The sequence below is a fragment of the Molossus molossus genome, unplaced genomic scaffold (assembly GCF_014108415.1).
Source record: "Molossus molossus isolate mMolMol1 unplaced genomic scaffold, mMolMol1.p scaffold_m16_p_1, whole genome shotgun sequence".
Lineage (NCBI taxonomy): Eukaryota > Metazoa > Chordata > Mammalia > Chiroptera > Molossidae > Molossus > Molossus molossus.
The window spans coordinates 51,178,112-51,201,828 of NW_023425344.1; the positions used below are offsets into that span (position 1 = coordinate 51,178,112).

The 23,717-nt window shown below is 39.2% G+C and overlaps 1 protein-coding gene across 1 annotated transcript; it reads right to left on the reverse strand.

Annotated features, from left to right (window-relative positions):
* Positions 1–5,803: 5,803 nt before the first annotated feature.
* On the reverse strand, positions 5,804–23,139 carry GRSF1 (G-rich RNA sequence binding factor 1). Its single transcript, XM_036266509.1, has 10 exons — positions 22,749–23,139; positions 19,935–20,091; positions 18,384–18,539; positions 17,846–17,989; positions 17,063–17,198; positions 14,702–14,883; positions 12,796–12,917; positions 11,524–11,659; positions 11,099–11,174; positions 5,804–9,378 (listed from the first exon to the last, which is right to left on the reverse strand). Exons 1-9 carry the CDS (start codon positions 23,100–23,102, stop codon positions 11,125–11,127), a joined length of 1,437 nt encoding a protein of 478 aa, XP_036122402.1. The 5' UTR covers positions 23,103–23,139; the 3' UTR covers positions 5,804–9,378; positions 11,099–11,124.
* Between the last annotated feature and the right edge of the window lie 578 nt (positions 23,140–23,717).

Consider the following 23,717-nt stretch of genomic DNA (forward strand, 5'->3'; position numbering starts at 1 on the left):
ACCTCTTCAATGTGGGTTGTGCTTCATAACTTGCTTCAAAAAATGTAGAATATGGGCCCTGGCCAGGTACTCAGTTGGTTAGAGCAGCATCCCAGTACGCCAAGGATGTGGGCTTGATCCTCTGTCAGAGCACAAAAAGAATCAACCAATGAATGCATAAATAAGTGGAACAACAAGTCAATGTTTCTCCCTCTCCCTTTCTCTCCAAAAATCAATAAATCAAAAAAAAGGAATTTTAAAATTTTATTTTGCAATTACAGTTTACATTCAACATTTTGCATTACTTTCAGGTGTACAGCATAGTGGTGAGACAATCATGTACTTTACAAAGAGGACACCCCAATATTTCCAGTACCCACCTGGCACCATATTTAGTTATTACAATATTGTTGACTATATTCCCTATGCTGTACTTTACATCCCTGTGACTATTTTCTAACTACCAATTAGTATTTCTTAATCCCTTCACCTGAAGTTCCTTAAAAAAAGTAACTTTATAGTAACCTAGCAAACACTATCTTGGCCAGGTGATAAAAATTCACAGTCAGTGGTGAGACATGTAGGTAACATGAATCCTTGATCAGAAGCCTACAACCCCAGTCTAACCATGAGAAAAAACTCAGAAAACCCCAACTGAAAGATATTTTACCAAATATCTGACCAGTAGCCCTCAGCATTGTCAAGGTCATCAAAAAAAGTCCGAGGTTAAGAAGACACGATGACTAAATAAAAGGGATCCTGGAACAAAAAGAAAAGCTAATAAAATATGAATAAAGTGTGGAATTTAGTAAATGGTAATATATTAACATTGACTGTGACAAATATACTGAAGCAAAGTAAGATGTCAACAATAGGAAGTTCAATAAGTATATACAGTTCTATTTTTGCCACAGTTTAGTATATCTAAAATAGTTTATGTTTTAAAATATTTTTGTTGGTTTTTATAGAGAGGAAGGGAGAGGGAGAGAGAAACTCTGATGTGAGAACTACACATTGATCAGCTGCCTCCTGCACACCCACTATGGGGGATTCGAGTCCACAACCTGGGGAATGTGCCCTGACCAGGAATAGAACTGGCAACCTTTTGGTCCATGGGACAACACACAACCAACTGAGCCACACCGGCCCGGGCTAAAATATAGTTTATTTTAATAAATTTGTGCTTTCATCCTCAAAACTACAGGTCCAAACTAACAGAATCTGAGTGAACTCCCTAAATTCAGTTTTAAGTTATTTTCAAATAGAATCTAAGGATTTTCTGCCTGTGGATTTTAATTCAGACATAGCTCAGCCTAAGGTCCTTCATTTATTATTTATAGTGAAAGTATAAAAACATATAATGAAATATTTGAAGGGAATTAATTCTGTGAAAGGATTCCGGGTATGGCCTAGTGATTTTCATGTAGCTCCTGGGGCCACTATCACAGCCTCATTTCAGCTTTGCTCATCAGAGTGCCAGCCCTTTCTAAAGAATTTTATTTCAGAAATTAGTGGCCATGTTTTTATAATAAAATGTCTTTCAAGTAACCTAATATATTTCCCTACCCCCAAATGTTCTCCCAGGTTAAATTTTAGTGACTCTTAGACATCTGTTTGCTTGGGGATTGTCAACTATTGAGGTCTTCCATGTTGTTCTCAACATTCCTCAGGACAGCTGATTTTGTATGCATGTCAATCAGTCTACCAAGTCAGAAAAGCACAACTTCTATACCTAGAATGTGGCAAACTTGATTCAAAGACAGCCTGTTACCTTGAAATATAAAACTGGTTTAAAGAACCAGTGACCAGTTGTAAGCATGGCTGAGGATGTCCCATTTCTAGCAGTTAATAATAACTAAGCTTAGTGAGCAGATCACTCAGGCCTCCAGTGGGCAGGGAGGTGGAAAAACAGTCTCCAGGCAGCAGTATTGTCTTGCCATTTTGGAGTGCTGCTTTCTGGCAAGAGTATCACTCGTACTCACTGGTAAGGTTTATCACAAATAATTTACTCTTATAAATCAGAGCAGGTTAAAAATTAGCTCAATATTGTCGGCCTGCGGTCCGGAGAGACCCGGGTTCGGTTCCCGCTAAGGGCACGTACTTCGGTTGCAGTTTGTCCCCATCCCTGGTTGGTCGTGAGGGTGGCAGCCACTCGATGTGTCCCTTCACGTCGATGTTTCTCTCTCTCTCTCCCTTCCTCTCTCTCCCTCCCACTCTATCTGTACAAAAAAATGGAGAAATGTCCTCGGGTGATAAAAAAAAAAAAAATTAGCTCAATATTATCACTTGTCTTTCATTCACTTCCTTGGGGGGGGGGGGCAAGAAGTGAATGAAATTTCAGTCATCTATCAGAAATTGTAATTAACTCGTTTCTCTTTTGCTTTTGGTCTTTATTTCCAAATGTCATTGTCAAGTGGCAGAAAGAAAGGTGGTGAGCCTTTATTTCAATTAGAACCAGGTGTGTTTTGGGACAAACGTCTTTAAATATGTGCAGTTTGACCTGTGGGATTCAATTTAGTCAGGATCATTTGAAAAGTTTGTTCTTAAATGTATCTTGGTGATCCTTGTAGACTCCATATTCTAGAGTCTACCTTGGATACATGCCTTCATACCTTATCACCAAGTGCTTTCAAAATCATCTCACTGGGTCCTAATTCTGACACAAAACCTAGAAGCCATGAAAGGGAAGATTTAAGAATTCCACCACATGAAAATAATTTCTGCCATAATAAACAGTGACAAAGTATGTGTGTGTGTGGGGGGGGGGAGTTAAATATTTAAAGCTAGTTCATTGCAAGAATAAAGAGCTCCTGCTGACTAGTTAAGAGAAAGACCAAACAACAGAAAAGTGGTCAATAGCCCCAGAAAAGCAATTAGCAAAATTCAGATTGTAGAAACTTCTACAGGTTAATCTTACTTTTTCAAAAACAGCCCTGGCCCGAGTGGCTCAGTTGGACATCATCCCATGCACCAAAATGTTGCTGGTTCAATTCCAGGTCAGGGCACATGCCCAGGTTGGGCTCTCAATCCCTGGTAGGGGGCATGCAGGAGGCAGCTATCAATGTTTCTCCCTCCCTCTCCCTTTCTCTCTCTCTCAAAAAAAAAAAAATTAACAATAAAGCCCTGGCTGCTATGGCTCAGCAGTTTGAATGTTGGCCCTTGGACTGCAGGGTCAAGGGTTCAGTTTCCGGTCAAGGGCGCGTGCCTGGGTTGCAGGTTCAATCCCTGGCCCTAGTCAGTGTTGTTTGGGAGGCAATCAATCGATGTGTCTCTTACATCAATGTTTCTCTCACTCTCCCTCCCTCCTTTCCACTCTATCTAAAAACCAATGGAAAAAGATCCTCGGGTGAGGATTAACCAATAAATAAAATAAAGGAAAAGAAAATGGAAGAGGAAACATATCGATTAAAAGAAATAGGAAAAAGGCACTTCAACTTCACTAGAGAAATTTGAATGGCCCAAAAGCTTATGAAAAAATGCTTAACATAATTGTCAAGGAAACCAAATTAAAACCACAGATGGGATATGAATGACAGGGGAGGGGCATGCAATAGCAACAGAACCAGTTGTTTAATACTCAGTATAAAAAAGAGATTTCCTTACAAACCTGGGAAACTGAAGAACATGTTACAAGAACAGGACCTGGAAATAAAGCAGCCCGCAGCCCTGATCAAGGACAGCACCTATCCAAAGGGAGGCAGCGTTCTAGGGCTAATCTTTGCAAGGACAATGAAAAAAAAGCAGTCAATGGGAACTCACTAACTTCAGATTTTCCCCCCACCCACTTACCTTATATAAGAGTTTGTTTGAAATGAAATGAGGGGGAGCAGTTTTGTTCAGGATGACCTGACGCTCTCTCCATACTGCGGCATTATTGGAATAAACGCTCACATACGATTCAACTTTGTCTCTGCTTAATTTGGCTCAAGTAGTGACAAGCAGCCTTGGACCGGTTAAGTGCCTGGTTTCACCACTCACAAAGAAGGATTAAAATTACAGGAAGACACCACCAAATGGTGAAGCTGTAGGCCTAATGGGACTCTCATATTGTTTGTATGTATGTAAAATAGGATGACCACTTTGGAAAGAGGTATGTCAATTTCTAGTAAAAATTTTTTTTTTTTGGTACGTGCCCCTAGCAGGAACCAAAACTGGGACTCTCTGGTCTGCAGGCCAACGCTCCAACCACTGAGCCAAACCAGCCAGGACAATTTCTAGTAAAATTTAAAATATACCATCTTAAAACTCAGGATATTCTGCTAAGTACTTACTCAAAAGAAATTAAAACATAGGTCCACAAAAAGACTTGCACAGAGGTTCACAGCAACTTTATTTTAATAGCCCAAAACTGGAAACAGCCCACTGTCCACCAGTTGTTCACCTAACACATGAAAAGTTAAACTGTGGCATATTCATACAATGGAATACTACTCAGCAATAAAACGGAACAAAGCTGAAACACATGGATGAATCTCAAAACACACTGAAAAGAAATTTACACAGGAACACATACTGTTATGATTCCATTTATATGAAGTTCTCGAATGGTCAAACTAATCCACAGTGAAAACAAAATCCTAACAGGGAGAAGGGATGGGAAAGGTGCAGGAAGTGACGGGGTAAAGAACCTTTCTGATGTGATGACAACGTTCCATAGCTTGCTAGGGGTTTGGGTTACAAGTTGTACATCAAAACTTATCAAATGGTACACTTAACATTTGTTCACTTCACTGTAAATTTTACAAGAAAAAAAACAATACATATGCTCAAAAGCTTAAGAGTCAAATACAGATATTTACAACTTTCTTTGACATGCACAAAGAAAATAGATCAATGGATGCACAGATGATAAAGAAAATACGGCAAAATATTACTTTGTAGAATCGAGGTGATTGGTATAGGCATACTTATAATTGAATTTTTCTGTATGCTTAAAAATTTATATTAAAAAACATCACAGAGGGGAAAAGAGGCATAGTAACCAATTGCAGTATGTGGGCTGTTTAGATCCTGACTCAAAGTTTTTCTTAAAAGGACATTTCAGATAAATATTTCATAATAAGAAATTAGTATCATCAGGAATGATGGTATTTTTAAAGTCCTTTTTAAAGAGATGTATACTGAAATACAGATAAATGATACTATGGTTTGGATTTGCTTTAAAATTATTGAGTTTGATAAGTAGATGGGGATTATAAAAGAAAAATGGGAGAGGATATGAAGAGAATTCACAGAAACAGAAGTCCAAAAGCTCTAAATGTGAAATGTTATCTAATGAGAACACCATTCTGTGTGTGCGTGTGCATGTGTGCCTATGTGTGTGTGCACATGCTTAACTTCTCAGACTGGCAAAGAACAGTTGCTAATACACTGTGTCAGTGAGGCTACGGGGAAATGGGCACTTGCACTGCTGGTGCGAACTAAGAAAAAATATACAGATATAAATTTAATTTTATATAAATTACAAGTGCACATACTCTGACCTTTTATCCTACAGAGAAATTTATGTATGTACAAAATGAAAAATTTATACAAGATAATTCATTTCAGCATCATAATAGCAAAAGGTTGGAAACAATTCATATGTTCATTAGTTAGGGACAGGTTCAACTGCTTGTTATCTATTCTGTACAATCATTTTTTAAAACTGAGGAAAGCCCTGGCTGGTAACGGCCTCATCTGGTACAGCAGAAGGTGGCGAGTTTGATTCCCAGTCAGGGCACATGCCCGGGTTGTGGGTTCAACCCCTGGTCGGGGTGAGTGTAGAAAGCAACTGACCAATGTGTGTGTCTGTCCCTCTCTATCCCTTCCTCTAAGATTAAAAAAAAAAAAAAAAAGAGGCAAGACTTTGTACACTGATATCGAATGAATTTAGGATGTATTAAATGGGAGAAGGGTACAGAATAGGATGTATAGTATGCTATATATTTTAAAAAGAAATGAAAATGTTTATTATTATTATTTGCTTACCTATACAGTAAATATCACTGGAAGTTCACATTAGAAAGTGATAACAGGGTTGCCTAAAGTAAGTGGCTGAAGTACAGAATGGGAGGGAAACTATATACCCCTTCATATCTCTAGAATATTATTTCCTTCAAAAATAAAATTTAACAATTTAAAAAATTATCCCACTGTTTATTTTCATATCATCAAGGCTTAAGAACCAAATAAAACCTTCTTATTTATATCCCCTTTCTAAAATTAAGGAAACCACCCAACTAAAAAACTGGGCAAAAGATCTGAACACACACTTCACTAAAGACAATATGCCGATTCAAAGATATAAAAAGATGCTCCACATCTTATGGAATTACAAATTAAAACGAGATACCGCTACTCACTTATTAGAATAGCTAAAATTCAAAACACCAAATGCTGACAAGGATGAGTTGCTACCGGAACTCCCCCTCATTGCTGGTGAGGATGCAAAATGGTACAGCCGCCTTGGAAGATAGTTTAACAGCTTCTTGTAAAAACTAAACATAGTCTTACCATATGATCCAGCAACCCCACTCCTCGGTATTTACCCAAATGAGTTGAAATATATACACATAAAATCCTACACACAAATAGCAGCTTTATAGCAGCTTTATTCCCTTCATACAAACTTCAGAGATTATCTTCTAATCTGCTGAATCAGGGGAAAACTCCATTCCTACCACATTAGAGCAATTTTTTAAAGTCCCAGAACTTAGGTTTAGGGCTGCCTCTACTGCTGAAATAATACCATTCTGTTCTATAATACAGGTCCTACCAACTGGATGTAAACCCTTTGACTTAATTTAGGGGAAACTCTGAAAACAATGGGATGTTTTAAATTGTAAAATGCAAAAATGTAACCCAGAGAAAAATCCCCAAAAGAGAATCTGCTGAGGGGCAGTTTAGGGCAGAGGATGCCAATAGGGCATGTTGACTAATAATAAGCAGGGTACTTGCCTCAAAATGTCATGTAGGTAGAAGTGGCTTTCTCCTGCCCCCCCCCCCCCCCATACTGCAGATGTACTGAGGATTTAAGAGACTTCCACTCCACAGAAGACTCAACCTCCCTTTCAAACTGGCAGAAGCCTCCTTCACCCAGGCACAGAGGGACAAATACTGTTTCTGCTTCATTCTCTGTCATCAGTGAGTATATCAGATCAGATCACAATCTTTGTCATTTCCTCTTTGGTATCTACATGTTAGTTATCAGAGTCCTCCCTTGCAACTCCTTGAGAAGTAGTTAGGTAACGCAGGATATGGGTAAACCTGGCCATATCAATCCTGCTATTTTTGATAGCTTTACCACAAAGGAGATTACAAAGACACAAACAGAAGAGAAAAATCACTGTCATTACTTATTTCAATAATAAATGATGATATACAACCCGGTTTTGTCAAATTTGGTGTTAAGAGAAATATGTCTTTTGATTGGCTAGAAATAAAACATCACTTTTATTCTATTATGTTTATTCTATTTATTCTATTTTATTCTTTTTACACTTGCCTTGTCTGCAATCATTCATTTAGTAGCCTAAATTATGAGCAATAACTTGCTAAAGGGAGTACAGAAAAGCATATAAACTCGTAAGTTGACTTCCCAAGAATGGCCACCTTTTTTTACTGGTAACTCAGCCACTAATGTGGTGAGTAGACCCTTTTCAAGCTTACCGACCACACAACACTGTAAGGTTCTTACTCTCATTCTTTTCCCAGAGAATGCAAATGAAACTCACTAGCTTTAAAATAAAGTAACTGCAAATGAATTAATTCCTCACCAACCTGAATCCCAAAAGACCCTACCGACTTTTTCACAGCAAACAAGACACACACTGCCACAGGAAGAGAGAAAAGATCACATTCTAATAGATCATACAGATACAGACACCAGTTCCCACAGCTCAGTACACATATATGAAACCACATGTCCATCTTAGCAATAATACTGAAGCTGTTACGCTGGTTGATTAAGTCATGTTCTTATAGGATGACAAACAACTGAAGATTAATCATTTCCCCTTATAACAACATACCAGGACTTCATGTAATAAAAATATATTTGGTTTATCCACACACTCCAAAATAAATACTCTTAGGTAATCTGCAGCCTGAACCAAGCCTTCATTTATTAACTATTTACAGTACAGTGATTTTGTATCTTAGCTGGTAATCAAAGATGGTTATGTGTTGAGTGAGAGAAGGCATAATCTCTTCTCCAGATATCACCTCTCAGAAATCTGGGCTAAATTGATTTTAAGATCTATAATTGCATTTCCTGGTAACTACAGAGCAGTAGTTACCCTGAGAATAGGAACAAGGCAAAGAAAGTATACAGGACTTTGATTCTCCTACACAGGTGCACATAAAATTAGTTTATTAACAACTACATTTTAAAGCCAGCCATTTTGATCCAATATTTAAATAACAAGCTGTTTAATATTAAAGCAGAAGGTACTGCCACAATGTGACAGAAGTACAGCTTTATCCATAAACCCTTCACACAATTATACATTAAATGCTATTTTTATTTAAGCAAGGCACCCCTACTTGTTCTAAAATATGGGATGTGCTACCCCACTGAAAAAGCAAATGAGGAGACTTAGATTTTTTTTCCTATCTAGAGCTGGTTTAAATTCAAGTGAAGCCACTAATGTCCTTATCAGTAGGGACTGTCTGACATGTCACTTCACAGTTTTGAGACTAACACCCCTAATGTTTACCCAAAACCAAAAAAAGGGGTGGGGGGTGAGGATGTGTTCAGACAACTTTTAAGTTGAGACTAGAATTCCCTCCTAAAGTATACAGTAGCACAGGCAAAACATTTCTAAAGATATGAAACTGCCAAACAGTTGTCCATTATACTCATTAACCAGTGGTATTTATTTTTTTGTTTTAGATTTTTTTTAATTCCTACCCCTAAGTGATCAATTATAACTAAAATTATAACTACTCTGCCAAACCATAATGATTCAAAAGTCTGAAACCTTTCTTTGCTTTGGTGAGTATTTGATTAAAACAAATCAGTATTTTATTCCATAGGAAGTTTTCTATCAGAGCTCTCAAACAAACAATTTTTAAAATGGGAGGAAGATTTTAAAGGACAAGGCTGAATAAAAATATGCAGTGTTTACATTGGGTAATATATCCTCTATGAAAACAAATTATTTAATCATAAAATAAAGACCAGATTTTTAAGTCAGATCCTATCCTGGACAGTTGAAACAAAATTTAAATTTGTGGTTTATTTAATCCCAAACTGAATCTTTCCTTTTCTTTCTAAACAGTCCACTATGGAATTTTTCTTATAAGCAATTAACCCCAAATCCCAAAATCCTTTCTCTAATGGTTGCTGCTAAAACACTGGAATCTTACATCCCATATCCAAGAAAGATGTGCAAATGAAATGCTTCTTGCTTCATCCTGAAAGCAAAAAAAAAAAAGTTTGCACCTTTACTGAAAATGAAAAAGTGTTAAACTTATGTTCCCATACTATTTAAAATAACAATTTCAACCCTTTTTTTTTTTCTTTCCAATATCGTGCAACTTATCTAACAAATCAATTAAGCTGAGGTGAAGAAAATTAGTTAGGCATCAGTATTTCCAGCCTGGTTTAAAGATAGGAGATTATTTTTTTTCTTACATTAAAAAAATATATGTTTTTATTGATTCTTCAGAGAGAGAGAGAGAGGAGGGACAGACAGACAGAAACACTGATATGGGAGAGAAACATCAATCAGCTGCCTCCTGCTAGGAATGGAGCCTGCAACCCAGGCAGTGCCCTGACCAGAAATTGAACTGGGACCACTCAGTCCATGGGAAGACACTCAATCCACTGAGCCACACCGGCCAGGCAAGAAGATAAGAGATTTTTAAAGTGGAGCACAGAATATATTTTACTCGGATTTTAGCTAATGTAAACATTTAATATCACGAGATTGTGGGATTTTACATTCAAAAACAGCCCATGACAACTATTATAAAGAAATGCCCCATATGTTTTCAAGAAATCAATACGGTTAAGTGTCTCAAAGGAAGACACCACTACGTGTAGAAAAATGATTACAATAAAATACATTAAAAGAGTTGCCCTGGCAGATGTGGCTCAGTTGGTTGGAGTGTCATCCCATACACTAAAAGGTGATGAGTTTGACTCCCAGTCAGGGCACACACCCAGGTTTCAGGTTTGATCCCTGGTTGGGGCACATATAGAAGGCAACCCATCGATGTTTCTCTCTCATATCAATGTCTCTCCCTCTCTCTAATCAATAAAAATATATCCTCAGGTGAGGATTAAAATACCTACCACACACACACACATATATAAAGATCTTATAGGGTAAAAAAAAAAAAGATAACACATAACATTTAGTCAAGGGAAAAGACATCAAGACATCATTTAGTAAATCTGTCACAGATAAGTTAACCTTAAGAACTTCTTAGTACAACCATTTTCATAACACCATTTTAGGAAAAGAAACAGTGGTACATTAAGTGTATATATATCACTGACATAACCTGGTTTCAAATATATCATTTTAAACATCTTAGAACTGAGGAAATGTGTTTAAAATTTTACAGAAATAAAAACAATGCAAGCACATTTCCAGTGTATGTTTTACTGCTACTAAAGGTGAAAGTTATTTTTAGGCACACAGAATGGTAAATGTTGAGAAAGATGCAAAAAGATTGTATATGGCCCTAGCCAGTTTGGCTCAGCGTTTAGAGCTTTGGCCCGCAGTCTGGAGAGACCTGGGTTCGGTTCCTGCTAAGGGCACTTACCTTGGTTGCAGTTTGTCCCCGGCCCTGGTTGGGTTGTGTGAGTGGCAACCACTCGATGTGTCCCTTTCACGTTGATGTCTCTCTCTCTCCCTTCCCCTCCCACTCTATCTGAACAAAATATCGAAAAATGTCCTCGGGTGAGAATAAAAAAAAAAAGACTGTATATGAGGAAAATATTCAAAGCCATTATACTCTTATAATGAATTGTTTCCCAGGAGAATTTAATTCCTTATATTGATAACTTCAATTATCATGATCAGTTTATCTTTATTAAAAAGAACAGTTTCTACCATATTATAAATTAGTGAGTTAATGATTATCCATTGAAAATAGTTTCCACAGTTGGACCTTTTAAATTTACCTTATTATCTGGAGTCCTTGGAAGTCCTATTTTCCCTTTGGACATGAATTCAGGAACAATTCAATATACCTATGGTCTGAGAATGGCAAAAAAGATTCATTTCAAAAAGATGAAAAAGCAAAAATAATAGTGTAGCCATTTTTCTCATAGTTCAGACAGAAACTCAAACCCTTTGCCCATTCCTACTAAAACCAAAAACAAAATTAAAAAATCCTAACTCTGGATAGAAATATGCAGGATAATTAGCAAATAAATGCTTTTCGTTACAATATAATGTCTCATCCTTTTTACATTTAGTGATAATGACAATGTACAATTTTCCCAAGGAAATATGCTAGGAAAAAAAAAAAACAAGACAGAAAATGGCATTTGTAAGAAAAGACATACATCAAAAATGACAGTGAAAAACCACGGGCAGCACTTACGAACGTGGGACCGGTCCTTGAGCATAGCTGCAACAGCATCCTCATGGGTATCGAAGTGCACATCAGCTTCTCCAGTGGCCTTCCCACTGGAACTGTATTCCATGGTGATTCTAACAGGCTTCAGTGGAGCAAAAAACTAAACAACAAACAAGGGAAGCCAAAAAGAACATAATGGTACTAAGTCCAATTTCTAGAAGTCTAGTGGTTCTGCATTTTTCTTTCAGACTTTGATTCATACACTTTGATTGATTTGTTTTTAGGAAATCTCTTTAAGCAACAAAGTAGTTAGACATCTACCAACTCTTCTGGCTTTTCTGATCTTCTAACTCAAGGTTCATTTCAAGCATCGGTCACAGAGAACTTAAACTACAAGTACGACACTATATAATAAATGGGTCTCAACATTTTTTTATACCAACAAAGACCACTTTTATTATTCTTCCCACACACAACCTTCCCTGTTTCTAAAAACTATCCATCACATATACTTTATTTCTTAGTAATTCACTTTTACCATTTTTTCATCAGACATATAGCTGATAACCAGTTTCTTATCAACACTGTCTAAACAGAGCTACCACACTGAGTGATTTTCAAACCAAACCAAAGCAATAAAATGTAATGCTTTAAAGAGACTATGCACCTTCATTTAGGTAAAATTTCAATACCTATTAGGCTTCTTGAAATTATAATAAAGACAATTCTCAGGTCCCACTACCTAACTGAAAACTCTATCTTAAGTTTATATTCTCAAGTTCATGAAGTCAATAAGGGCTTTGTTGTTTTACTATTCATTTCATATAGTATCTATTATGAAATAAAAATAATTTAAAAATTATTTTTCTCAAAAACTTAGGGAACCACATGGTCTAACAAAAGCTCCAGGCATTTAGGAGAGCTGAATTCCTTTCTAGTGCATCACTGCTCGATGGCAAATGCCTCTGGGCCTGTTTCCTAAACTCAAAACTGAATAGGCTGAACCAATTTAGAGAAAAACCAAACTTTATTTGAATAGTAAACCTACATCATACTATTTTGCATCTGTAAAATCCTCTTATCCACCATACATTCACCTTAAGATGTAATAAAACCCATACTGCTGAGGTTAAGAAAATAAAACTAGCCTCCCTAGCCATGGAGATGTAAATCTTACTATCTAACAATACTCCAGAAACATTGTACTTTTTTCTCTACCTCCTCAAAATGGACAGAAGTTCAATTTTAGAACTTTTATTTAAACCCACTGAGATTAGATATCTTACTGCCACGCACGTTTATAATGTCCTGGGCATTGGCTTGGAAAGGCAATCCTCTCATGTGAACAAAATGTAGTGAAGATGTAGTTCCAAAATCAACAGGCTCTGGAAGCTTTTCCGACATCTCCTTAGGCAATTCTGAGAAGTGGAACAAAAGCACTGTCAAGAGCAGTGGTTCTCAACCTTCCTAATGCCACAACCCTTTAATACAGTTCCTCATGTTGTATGTGGGCGTATCTGCATGTGGGCAGACCCGCCTGGAGATGGATAGCGGAGCAGTGTCTGGGTTCCTAAGACCATCAGAAATATGTGTTTTCTGATGGTTATAGCCGACCCCTGTGAAAGGATCGTTCGACCTCCAAAGGGGTCGTGACCCAAAGGTTAAGAACTGCTGGTCAAGAGCATAAAAGCTTCAAGAGTAATTAACAGATTACAATTAGATACGACCTTTATGTCAAAATCCTCAATTCTTCTTGAATCAGTAAGAAAAAAGGGTTTTAATTTTTTTTCTTAATTCCTCACCTGAGGATATTTTTCCATTTATCATCAGACAGAGTGGGAGGGAAGAAGGGAGGGAGAGAACGAGACAGACAGACAGAGAGAAATATTGATGTGATAGAGCCACATCGAGTGGTTGCCTCTCGCACGACCCGACCAGGGCTGGGGACGAACCGCAACCAAGGTACGTGTCCTTGACTGGAATTGAACCTGTGACTCACTGGTCCTCGGGCCAATGCTCTAACCGCTGAGCCAAACCAGCCAGGGCTTTAACTTTTTTAATGTTTTTCAAATGCCAGTTTTTGTTTTGTTTTGTTTTTTCTTTATTGGTTTTAGAGAAAGAGGAAGGGAGAGGGAGAGAGAAATAGAAACATCGATGAGAGAGAACATGGACTGGCTGCCTTCTATATACCCCCACTCCCAGTCTGGGCATGTGCCCTGACCCGGGATCAAACCAGCGACCTCTTGGTGCATGGGTCGACACTCAACCACTGAGCAACACTGGCTGGGCGAATGGGCTTTAATTTTAAAAGCCAAAAAAATTTGAAATTTCTGTCATCTTACAAATAATACCTAAACAACCATAAGAATTTAGTGCCTCAACCCATTACCAGATTACAAAAGAACATCTTTCTATAACAAAAGAGAGGAGGAAAAATGATTAATGAAAAAAAAAATAAAGAAAGAGTAACTTTCTGGATTATAAGCACTAAAAAAATAAAAATAAATTTAAAATTTTTTAAAAATAAAAATGTATAGTAACAGGATAATCCCAGGATACCAGTTTTAAAAGGATTTATCAAACTTCAAAGATTCCAAATGTTGCTTTGGGGTTAGAAATCAAAGGAATAATTATATAAAGAGACAAACAAACTCCTTACTTAGTCAACATTCCTGCACTCTACCCAAATCTTTTCCCACCTTAGTTTAAATATTGACATTTTACTTCCTGTTACATTTGTGCCACCCAGCTTTTCTGATATACAATCTATAAAATTATTAAATTTAAAAACCTTATGAAATAATTAAGCCCTTCTGCATATATTCAAAGAACATACTACACTCAAAGACACATTAAATCTTTAACTTAAGTCACCTGTCTGATAGTCTTACAATTTCATACAACATGGTAAAAAGAAAAAAATACATGCATTTTTAACAAATATCAAAACATACGAGATCGCCCTGGCCAGTTTGGCTAAATAGTTGGAGCATCAGCCCTTGGACTAAAGGGTTGCAGGTTCGATCCCTGGCCCTGGTTGGGGTCCTGTGGGAGGCAACCAATCAATATGTCTCTCTTGCTCACTCTCTCCCTTCCACACTCTCTAAAGAGCAATGGAAAAACATCCTTGGGTGAGGATTAAAAACAACAACAAAATATACAAGATAGACCCAAGGAGTCTCAACAAAAGGCAGGTCCTTACCTATTTCCTTCTCACTGTCAAAAGCTGTCATTGGTCGATTATCCTCATTTACCTCATGTTCTTCAAAGACCACTTCTGGCTCAGTTATATACTTAGCAGTAGGAGATGCCATTTTCTTTCCCTTATGAGAACCAACATGTGTTCGAACTTCATTCCTTCTGCTTGGAAATATCTCTATATATCTATGTCAAAGCAAAAGAGAACAGGCACAAATGGTGCAAAGTAACTTTACACTGACTCATTTAAAATAAGACATGCATATATACTTCCAACAGCTGTCCAAAGATAACAGGTGTGGGGGAGGAGTAAGAATAGATATTAGCCCATGTAAAAGTACTCTCAACAGAACAGATCACTGATTTAATCCCCCCAAGATAACAGTTTTCTTCATATACATTTTAATAGTATTTTCTACCTTGTTTTGCTTCATGAGAACAACTATGCTATGGTTGTGTGTTTGCAAAAAATATGGTAGGTGTTTGTTTTTCACAGTTGGTTAACAATCTATTGAAAACTTAAAATTTGATTTTGTGAAAATTAATCATATCTATTTAAGATATTAAAAGTCACAGTACATGAGGAGCTAATTTCCTCTAGAACTTTGCTAAGAGTCCAACGAGAACATGAACTAAATGTCAATTCTGATCTGCTTGGCAGTGACACTATCTATTAAATCCAAGCTTCTGGATCTAGTTTTGTTTTACTCAGCACTGCTTTTCCAAATCAGTAATTAAACGTGAATTGTAAAAATTATTTCTACTTAAACTTATGAAGATTAGGTGGGCATCTAATCTCTTCTTAATTTATTGACGAAATTTCTACACTGACTTAACATCCCTACATAAAATAACTTTGATGTGTTCAAAGATAAAATCTGACACTTTTGAGTACTCCTCCAAAATTAGTTAAAACACAGGAGAAGCCACCTATCGCTATGTGCACCCTAAGGTGATGTGACACAGTATACAGAGTCATCTAGAGTATCCATATCAAAATGTTAACTTGAACCAATTCAAGACTTTAGCTCTAACTTCCAGTTCCCAGGGAGTAACACAGGATACAAAGGAATAAGTTTAATGACACCATGAGGAAGCAGTAGATAAATATAGTACTTGAAGACACTGTTCAGGACAATTGACAGTTTCTTCAAAAATCAACATTTGCCCTGGCTGGTTTGGCTCAGCAGTTAGAGCGTCGGCTGCGGTCCTGGAGACCCAGGTTCAGTTTCCGCTAAGGGCACGTACCTTGTTGCAGTTTGTCCCCGGCCCTGGTTGGGTTGTGTGGGTGGCAGCCACTCGATGTGTCCCTTTCACGTTGATGTTTCTCTCTCTCTCCCTCCTACTCTATCTGAACAAAGTATCGAAAAATGTCCTCAGGTGAGGATAAAAAAAATCAACAACATTTAAAAAGGGAAAGAGGAAAAAAAAAATAAAGAAAGGGGTTTGCTCTACTTGAAAAGAACTGCAGACATTACAATCAAATACAGTGTGGGCCATGTCTAGATTCTGGTGCAAAAAAACCCAACTATAATGACATAGGCATAATTAAGAAAATGTGATTATGGACTGGCATTAGATAATAAATTGTTGCTAATTTTGTCATATGTGATAATATTTGGATCATGTAAGAAAATGCATTTTTTAACTGATTTTAGAGAAGGAGGGAGGGAAAAGGAGAGAAGGGGGAGAGAGAGCAGGGAGGGGGTGGGGGGAGAGGGGGAGAGAAAGAAATGATGTGAGAGAGAGAGACATACATCAGAGACATACATCGACTGGCTGCTTCTTGCATGCACCCCAACTGGGGATTGAACTGGCAACCCAGATATGTACCCTGACTGGGAATCAAACCTCGACCTTCTAGTGTATGAGACGAAGCCTTAACTAACTGAGCCACCTGGCCAGGGTAGAAAATGTATTTTAAAGATGCATACTGAAATAATAGATACAGGAAATTAACACATCAATAATTAGTTAATCTAAGTGATAGGCATTTGACAGTTCATCATACTGCCCTGGCCAGTTTTGCTCAGTGGTTAGAGCGTCGGCCTGCGGTCCAGAGAGACCCAGGTTTGGTTCCCGCTAAGGGTGTGTAACTGGGTTGCAGTTTGTCCCCAGCCCTGGTTGGGTTGTGTGGGTGGCAGCCACTCGATGTGTCCCTTTCACGTCGATGTTTCTCTCTCTCTCTCCCTCCCACTCTACTGAACAAAAAATGGAAAAATGTCCTCAGGTGAGGATTAAAAAAGAGTTCATCATACTATTCTACTTGTCTGTGTTTAGATCATCTGACACTCATAGTATAGTGCATTCATAAAAATGACCCAATGTATGATACTCCTGCATCATTAGTATCTGCTTTACTCACCGGTTACCAATTTCTTCCCTGTGTTTCAATAGGGCTTGGTTGGCCATTTCTGGTTCTTCAAACTGCACATAGGCTTCTCCTGTCTTTCTTCTCCCTCTGTAGTCCATCACAAAAGTAATGTCTACTATATTCAGTCCTAAGGCACCAAAAAATTATTACAAATTAGTGCTGCTAACAGGAGCTTTTTTATACTTAAAATTAACACATTCATTCACATACTAATTTTTTACTTTATTAGTAAAATTTGGGAGCTGTTTTGACAGTCCCAAAACTAGATACAGGCCTAACTAGAAGAAAATTATTATGCAGCAAAAAACTAGTAACACCTATATATCTTTATTTCCAGAATGTTTAGGGTCCAAGCAGTCCATGTAAAACACAATTCTCTTTCTCTTTATTTTTTCCCATTTTGTAGGACAACTAGAGATTTAGACTAACATCACTACTAACAATGCGTATTTTATTGCTAAGAATTAAATAATGCTATTAAATTATATAGACTGTTATTGTCTTAATATGGACAGTTACAAGAGGATATTTTTTCTCAATAGGAAAATAAACCCACATGAAACCATGCTGAAATCTGACATCCCCCAAAGATCAGCATGCTAGGTCAAAACACTTATGTAATCTATAAATACTGGAAATTTGAAATAAGAGTTCTCCCTTAAAGAATCTAATATAACTGCATGCAGTTATCTGGGAAAAAGTTCACCTAAGATAAAGAAGGAGAAAATGGGAGAGAAGACATGAAGCCCCAAACATGATAAAACTGAAAAGTACCTGCAAAGAAGTCTACAATGTCTTTCTCATTGCAACTGTAAGGAAGTCCTCTCAAGCGAACCACACCATCATTTACCACAGGTGAAGATTTGACCTGCAAGCTCTTCATTAAGGCATCCACATCTTCATTGTTTATCTCATATACTACAAAGCAAAAGCACAATAAGCCGAATTCACATAACAAAGGAAGAAGCCTTTAAAAAAAATCCTACTTGGTGGATTATCCAAGAATTTAAAAACTAGTATTTATTCATCTTTATGTACTTCTCTAGAGAAAAAACAAATGACATTTATTGAATATTTACTATGTGCCAGGCATCACTCATTTAAACATCACAACTTTTGAGGAAGCTGGTCAACATCTTCATATTATAAATGAGAAATAGAGATGATCCCTGTGCTTCATTTCTGCACCCCATAAAAGGGTGTTGTATTCCTAACATCTAACATCTTCACTATTGCTAGGATCAAATGAAACTGCCTTGGAAAGTACAGTCTTATGTAATAATCCTGAAAACCACGAGGCAACTTCACATACCTTCCACATACCGCTGTCCCATGTACAAGCGATGCTTTTCTAAGGCTTTCTGCACATCCTGCTCTGACTCCATTTCAATTAAAGCATCACCCCTTCGTTTCCCATCTCTATTTAAGAGGAAGTGTATTCCATTCTCACCATTGCGGATTCTGCAGTCTAAAAGTATGTGAGTAAAAAAATCAATGAAAACCAGAAATCAATCTTTTATCTCAATTATACAAGTTACTAGAATGTAATGTTCCAACAACAAAACAAAGCAGGAACCAAAATGCCTACCATACTCTTTATACAAACCCCCACCACTGAAGCCATCCAAATGCCAATGAGGCAGTAGTCTCTAAAATGTTCCCCGTGAAAGAGATAAGCAAAATTTACTGCAAATAAACATATTATGATTTCCTGGTCATTAAATGTCACTTAAAGCTAGTCTCAACATAAAAATGTATTAAGTTCTTCTCAATGCTTCTATGGTTATGTTTGTGCATAAGTGTCTTCTTTGTTACAATCATAACTAGAAGAACTCTAAAATCTCCTGTAAGAATAATTTTGCTACCATAATCTCACTTTTCTCCTTTTTTATTACTATGAAGAGACATTCCCATACTGCACAATTCTTATAATGGGAGCAAGTGAAAGATCTAAATAGCTTTATAACGCTGAAGACACAATGCTATGCACATTAAGGTACTTAATGTGTTACATTATATCTGGTTACATTTTATTTCTTTTTTTGGTATATGCCCCTAGCGGGAACTGAACCTGGGACTTTCTGGTCTACAGGCCAAAGCTCCAAACCAGCCAGGGCTACATTGTTTCTTCAACATTTAAGGTAGTATCTTCTAAAACTCTCTTAAAAAGAAAATTAAAAATCAGTCAGATACAGAAACAAAAAAATTAACTACAGATATGTAAACCTTCCAAACATGTCATCAAGGGAACTATGCATTTGCTAGTAAATGATTTGTATTCTAAACGTACATGTATGTATTACATAAAGAGCTACCCTTAACCCATATTCCCACTAACAGGTTTGGCTTTTTGATCTGTACATATTAAAACTTCAGAGAAAACTGGTTTTCTTTTCTTCTTTTTCTTTTCCTTTTTTTTTTTTTTTGCATTTATCTTCAGATAGAGAGGGAAGGAAAAAGGGAGAAAGAAAGAGAGAGAAAAGCATCTCCTCACATGACTCCAACTGGGGCCGGGGACAAACACAACCAAGGTACATGCCCTCAGCGGGAACCGAACCCAGGACTCTCTGGACCATGGGCCAACGCTTTAACTGCTGAGCCAAACCGGCCAGGGTGGTTTTCTTTAATTTTAGTCTTAGCATTACATTTTTAGTTGTCTTAAAATTGTTTTTGTTGCATTCAGTCTTTAAACCTGGTATATATCACAAATGGTACACACAGTGTCACTTGGTATGCACATGTAACCAACCAGATGAGACAATTCTCAACCATCAAATAAGATTTTTACAGCATAGTTTAACTTGGATTTTGCGGGACTATCTTTTGCTCAAAATTATGTATTTAAAACATACATAAACTATACCTGAAAAAAAGCTAAGCACATCTTCAACAGTGCACGACCATGGTAATCCTTGAGCTCGAATGAGATAAACATCATCCACTTCCTCTCCTAACTTGGATGGAGGCAATTCATACTCAGGGAGAGGTGGAAGGTCTTCCAGGTAGGTAGTTTTAGATTCCTTCCAAGAGAAATGAAGAATTATAAAAATATTTGACAACTTACTTAGAAAATGTTTACTTCTGCAAACCAATGCTCCGGATGTTCTTCTTAGGGACGGTTACTTTTTCAGAGGCAAGAAGTAAGCTTCACAAATCTAACTCATACTGTTTTGGCTTAAATTGTATATCCCAAAGCAACAAGTAGGTATATCCTAATGGTTTGGCAGGACACAAATTTTATTGAGGACTTGTTTTGAAATTATTCAGTCCCAAATCACACCTAATATTACTGTTTTTGTTAAGGTAGAACAAGAGGGGTCCCTTCAATCTGACAAATATGTATCTCCTACTCACTAAACCACTATTAGGCTCTCATCTCAAAAAGTTTACTATCTAGACTAAGACAAGCATACAAGACAAGATGCTTTAAGTGCTCTGAGATACACTGTAAGAATTCAAAACGAGCACTAACAGAAGAATCAAGACATGATATGATATGGACCTTGAAGAAAAGATAGACTTCTGACCACCACATATAAAGAAAAGGGTATTCCAGTTTGAGAGGTGGGGGGTGGAAGCAGTATGAACAAAAGCCCATTTGCAAAACAGCAATAATCCCATTTGGCTAAACTGTAGGGTCCAATTAGGGGCCAAGGAAGACAAGCTGGCAAAAGGAACTTGGTACCATTTAGCAGAGAGACTTGAGTGTTAAGCTCAATGTGTCTCCTTAACCTGGTAGGCAGAGGGGAGTTAATAAAAGACATTTAGAAGTGCATAAATCAACCAGACAGCACGATGCTTAGAAAGATTAATCTGTCCACTGGTATGTCAGACCAACTGAATAAGGAAAAAAATCATAAAAGGCAAAAGCAGTTGCATGAGGTAACAGGAGCCTGAGACATATCTAAAGAACCCTATTGTAGTTTTAAGCAGAGTGGTGGGTGGGGGTGGAGGTAGGGGGGTGGAGGAGGGTATAGGAGGAATAAATGGTGATGAATGGAGACTTGACTTGGGGTGGTGAACACTCAATACAGTGTACAGATGTGTTGTAGAAGTATGCACCTGAAACCTGTATAATTTTGTTAACCAGTGTCACCCAATAAATTCAGTTTAAGAAATAAACAAAAAGAACTCTATTTTACAAAACTAAGCAAAAGTTGGAATTTAGTAAGATTCCAACAAGCACCATAACCACAACAAAGTGTACAACTCAAGTTTTAAGATTTGCAATCTACTGGGCTCAGGAAAAAGATTCCTTTGTACTCACACAGTTTACATGAAGACTCATGTCTAAATATATGGAGTCAATGATAAATGTAAACCTCTAGCAGATGTCTAATACATATTTAATAAGAATGCAATTAGCACTACAATTAACAGGAGAAGACAATTTGGGCTTTAAGTCAAGTGACTTACACTCTACTGGGCTAAAGAGAAAAATACTTCACTCCTTTACATGTTCCCATCATTTTCATGAAGACTTACATATAATTGTAAGAAGTCAATGACAAATGTAAGCAGTGTATAACAGTAGTAGAGGCTCAACAGATACCACTATAGTCAATCTCACAGAAAAAAGTAAGTAGAGTAGCCAGTTCACGAAGGCTTATAAAAGATAGTTTGTTTTTTAGTAAAGGTAACATTCCCCAATTTCCCAGAATTCCATAAGCATCACAAGCTTTTACAGAGAAGGGCAGCAGAAAGTACTGGGCCAGGATTCAAGTCAATTAGCTCAGCCACTGGCAGACAGCAGCCATGCTGATTAGCCTCCCAGTTTCCCTGAGTTCAAGGAGAAGTACCAATTGAATTAAGATAAATATGACTCAAGGCATCAGGAGCTGGGTAGTAAAAAGGTGTGGTGACATTTCCCAGATGCCACGCAACAAGCTGAAAGAAAGCTTCCTACAAGGCACAACATATTTGCAATCTAAGTTCTTAAAGCACACAGACTTAAAAAAAAGACACTGTAGGCCCCCTCCTAGATCCCCAAATCGTGGGCTCAGTCCTAGATGTCCCCTCTCCCCCAATATAAGTCTCCAAACCGTCCTGTCGGCGGCAACCCTTGGTCCTAAAGGGCCTTCTGTCAGAGCAAGTGGAGGCGCAGAAGGTGACCTTCAGTAATCTGGGGCAGCCCGCCTTTCCCAGGGACACTACAGATAGTGGAGCACGAGCCTCCTCCCCCACGAACCCAGCCCACGCAACTGTGGCGCGTGAACCTTCACATCCGTGGGCCTCCCGAGCTCAGAGCTCGGCTGCACAGAAACTCTCAGCTCTCCGCGGAGTCGGGCTTTGAAACTCACAGCAGGCGTATGGTTTGCGACGGGGATGCGGTGTGGGGTGTCAATAGCCTCACAAAACCTACCATGGGCCGGCAGGAAACAAGGCCTCAACATTCACCCCCAGCCACACTTACACTGCCCAACCGACCAGAGACGCAGAGAACAAAACAAGGAGAAAACCCGAGGCCTGGGAGAGCGTCCCTTGTTCCGGGGCCCAATAGGAGGACTGGGCGGCCGGAGTGGGGGTGGGGGCGAATGTGCAGCGCGAGCCGAGGATGCCCGGCCTCACACGCGAGGCGCACGCGGAGGGGCGCAGGGGCGCGTGGGCGCGGGGCCGCGTGCGCGTGCGCGGGGCCGGGGAAGGGTCGCGCGCGCGGCCTCTTACGGAGCCCACGTACCTGACTGTAGCCCCGCGCTGGGCCCGCGGCCGCCGCCAGCGACTGCGGCAGCAGAGGGGCGCGCAGGGCCGGGTAAGAGGCAGCAGCCGCGGCGGCGGCGGACGTGGCCGCAGGGGGAGGCCCCGCCAGCCTCCCGGCGGACGCAGGCCCGGTCTGGAGGCCCCGCGTCTGAGAGGCGGCGGCCGCGGCGGCCCCGAGCAACAGCAGCAGGCGGCGGCGGCCCGAGACGCCCGAAGGGAAGGAGCCGGCGGCCGAATAGAAGGGCAGGCAGGCGGCGCCGGTGCGCCGGCAGCTGCTGCAGTTACAGCCGCAGCCCCGGAGCAGCGCCCCGAGCACCCAGCGCGTCCCGGCCATGGACTCCGGAGGCGGCGCGGGGCCTGTAGGCGGCTGCGGCTGCAGCGCGAGCGGAGGGGAAGTGGAATCCAGGGCCGGGGAGGGGCGCCAGGCACATGCGCCGCCGGCACCCGGGGCAGCGGCGAGTCGGAAGGAGGCGGAGGAGAGCGCGCGGCTCCGCCCGGTCTCCGCCCTCGGGGCGGGGCTGCTTGCGGGGGGGGCGGGGCGGGGCGTCCCGCTCCACCCGGTGGAAACTGAGTCCTGGAGTGTGCAAGGCCAAGGCTTTCCTGCTCTGAAGAAAGCCCATTCCAGGAACGCGGTTCTACGGACACCCGTAGTGTCTCCCCGAAACGTGTGGCGTGACGGGCAAAGGCTGTTTGTGGAAGAAATTTGGGATAAATTGAAGAAATTTAGTAGTCCCCAAACTTGAGATATATGCGAAAGGCAAACTTTCTTTTTAAATGAAATAAATACTTATATGTTGATTATACATGTATATAACAAAGAGAACGCCTCACTTAATGAGTTGGTGTATTAACAAGTGGTCAGGCAGAGGTTTGCAAAAGAACTGGTTGTGCAGTCTTCCTCCTCCTGTGGCCAGAAGCCATCTCAGATCAATAGGCAAAAGGGAGTTCT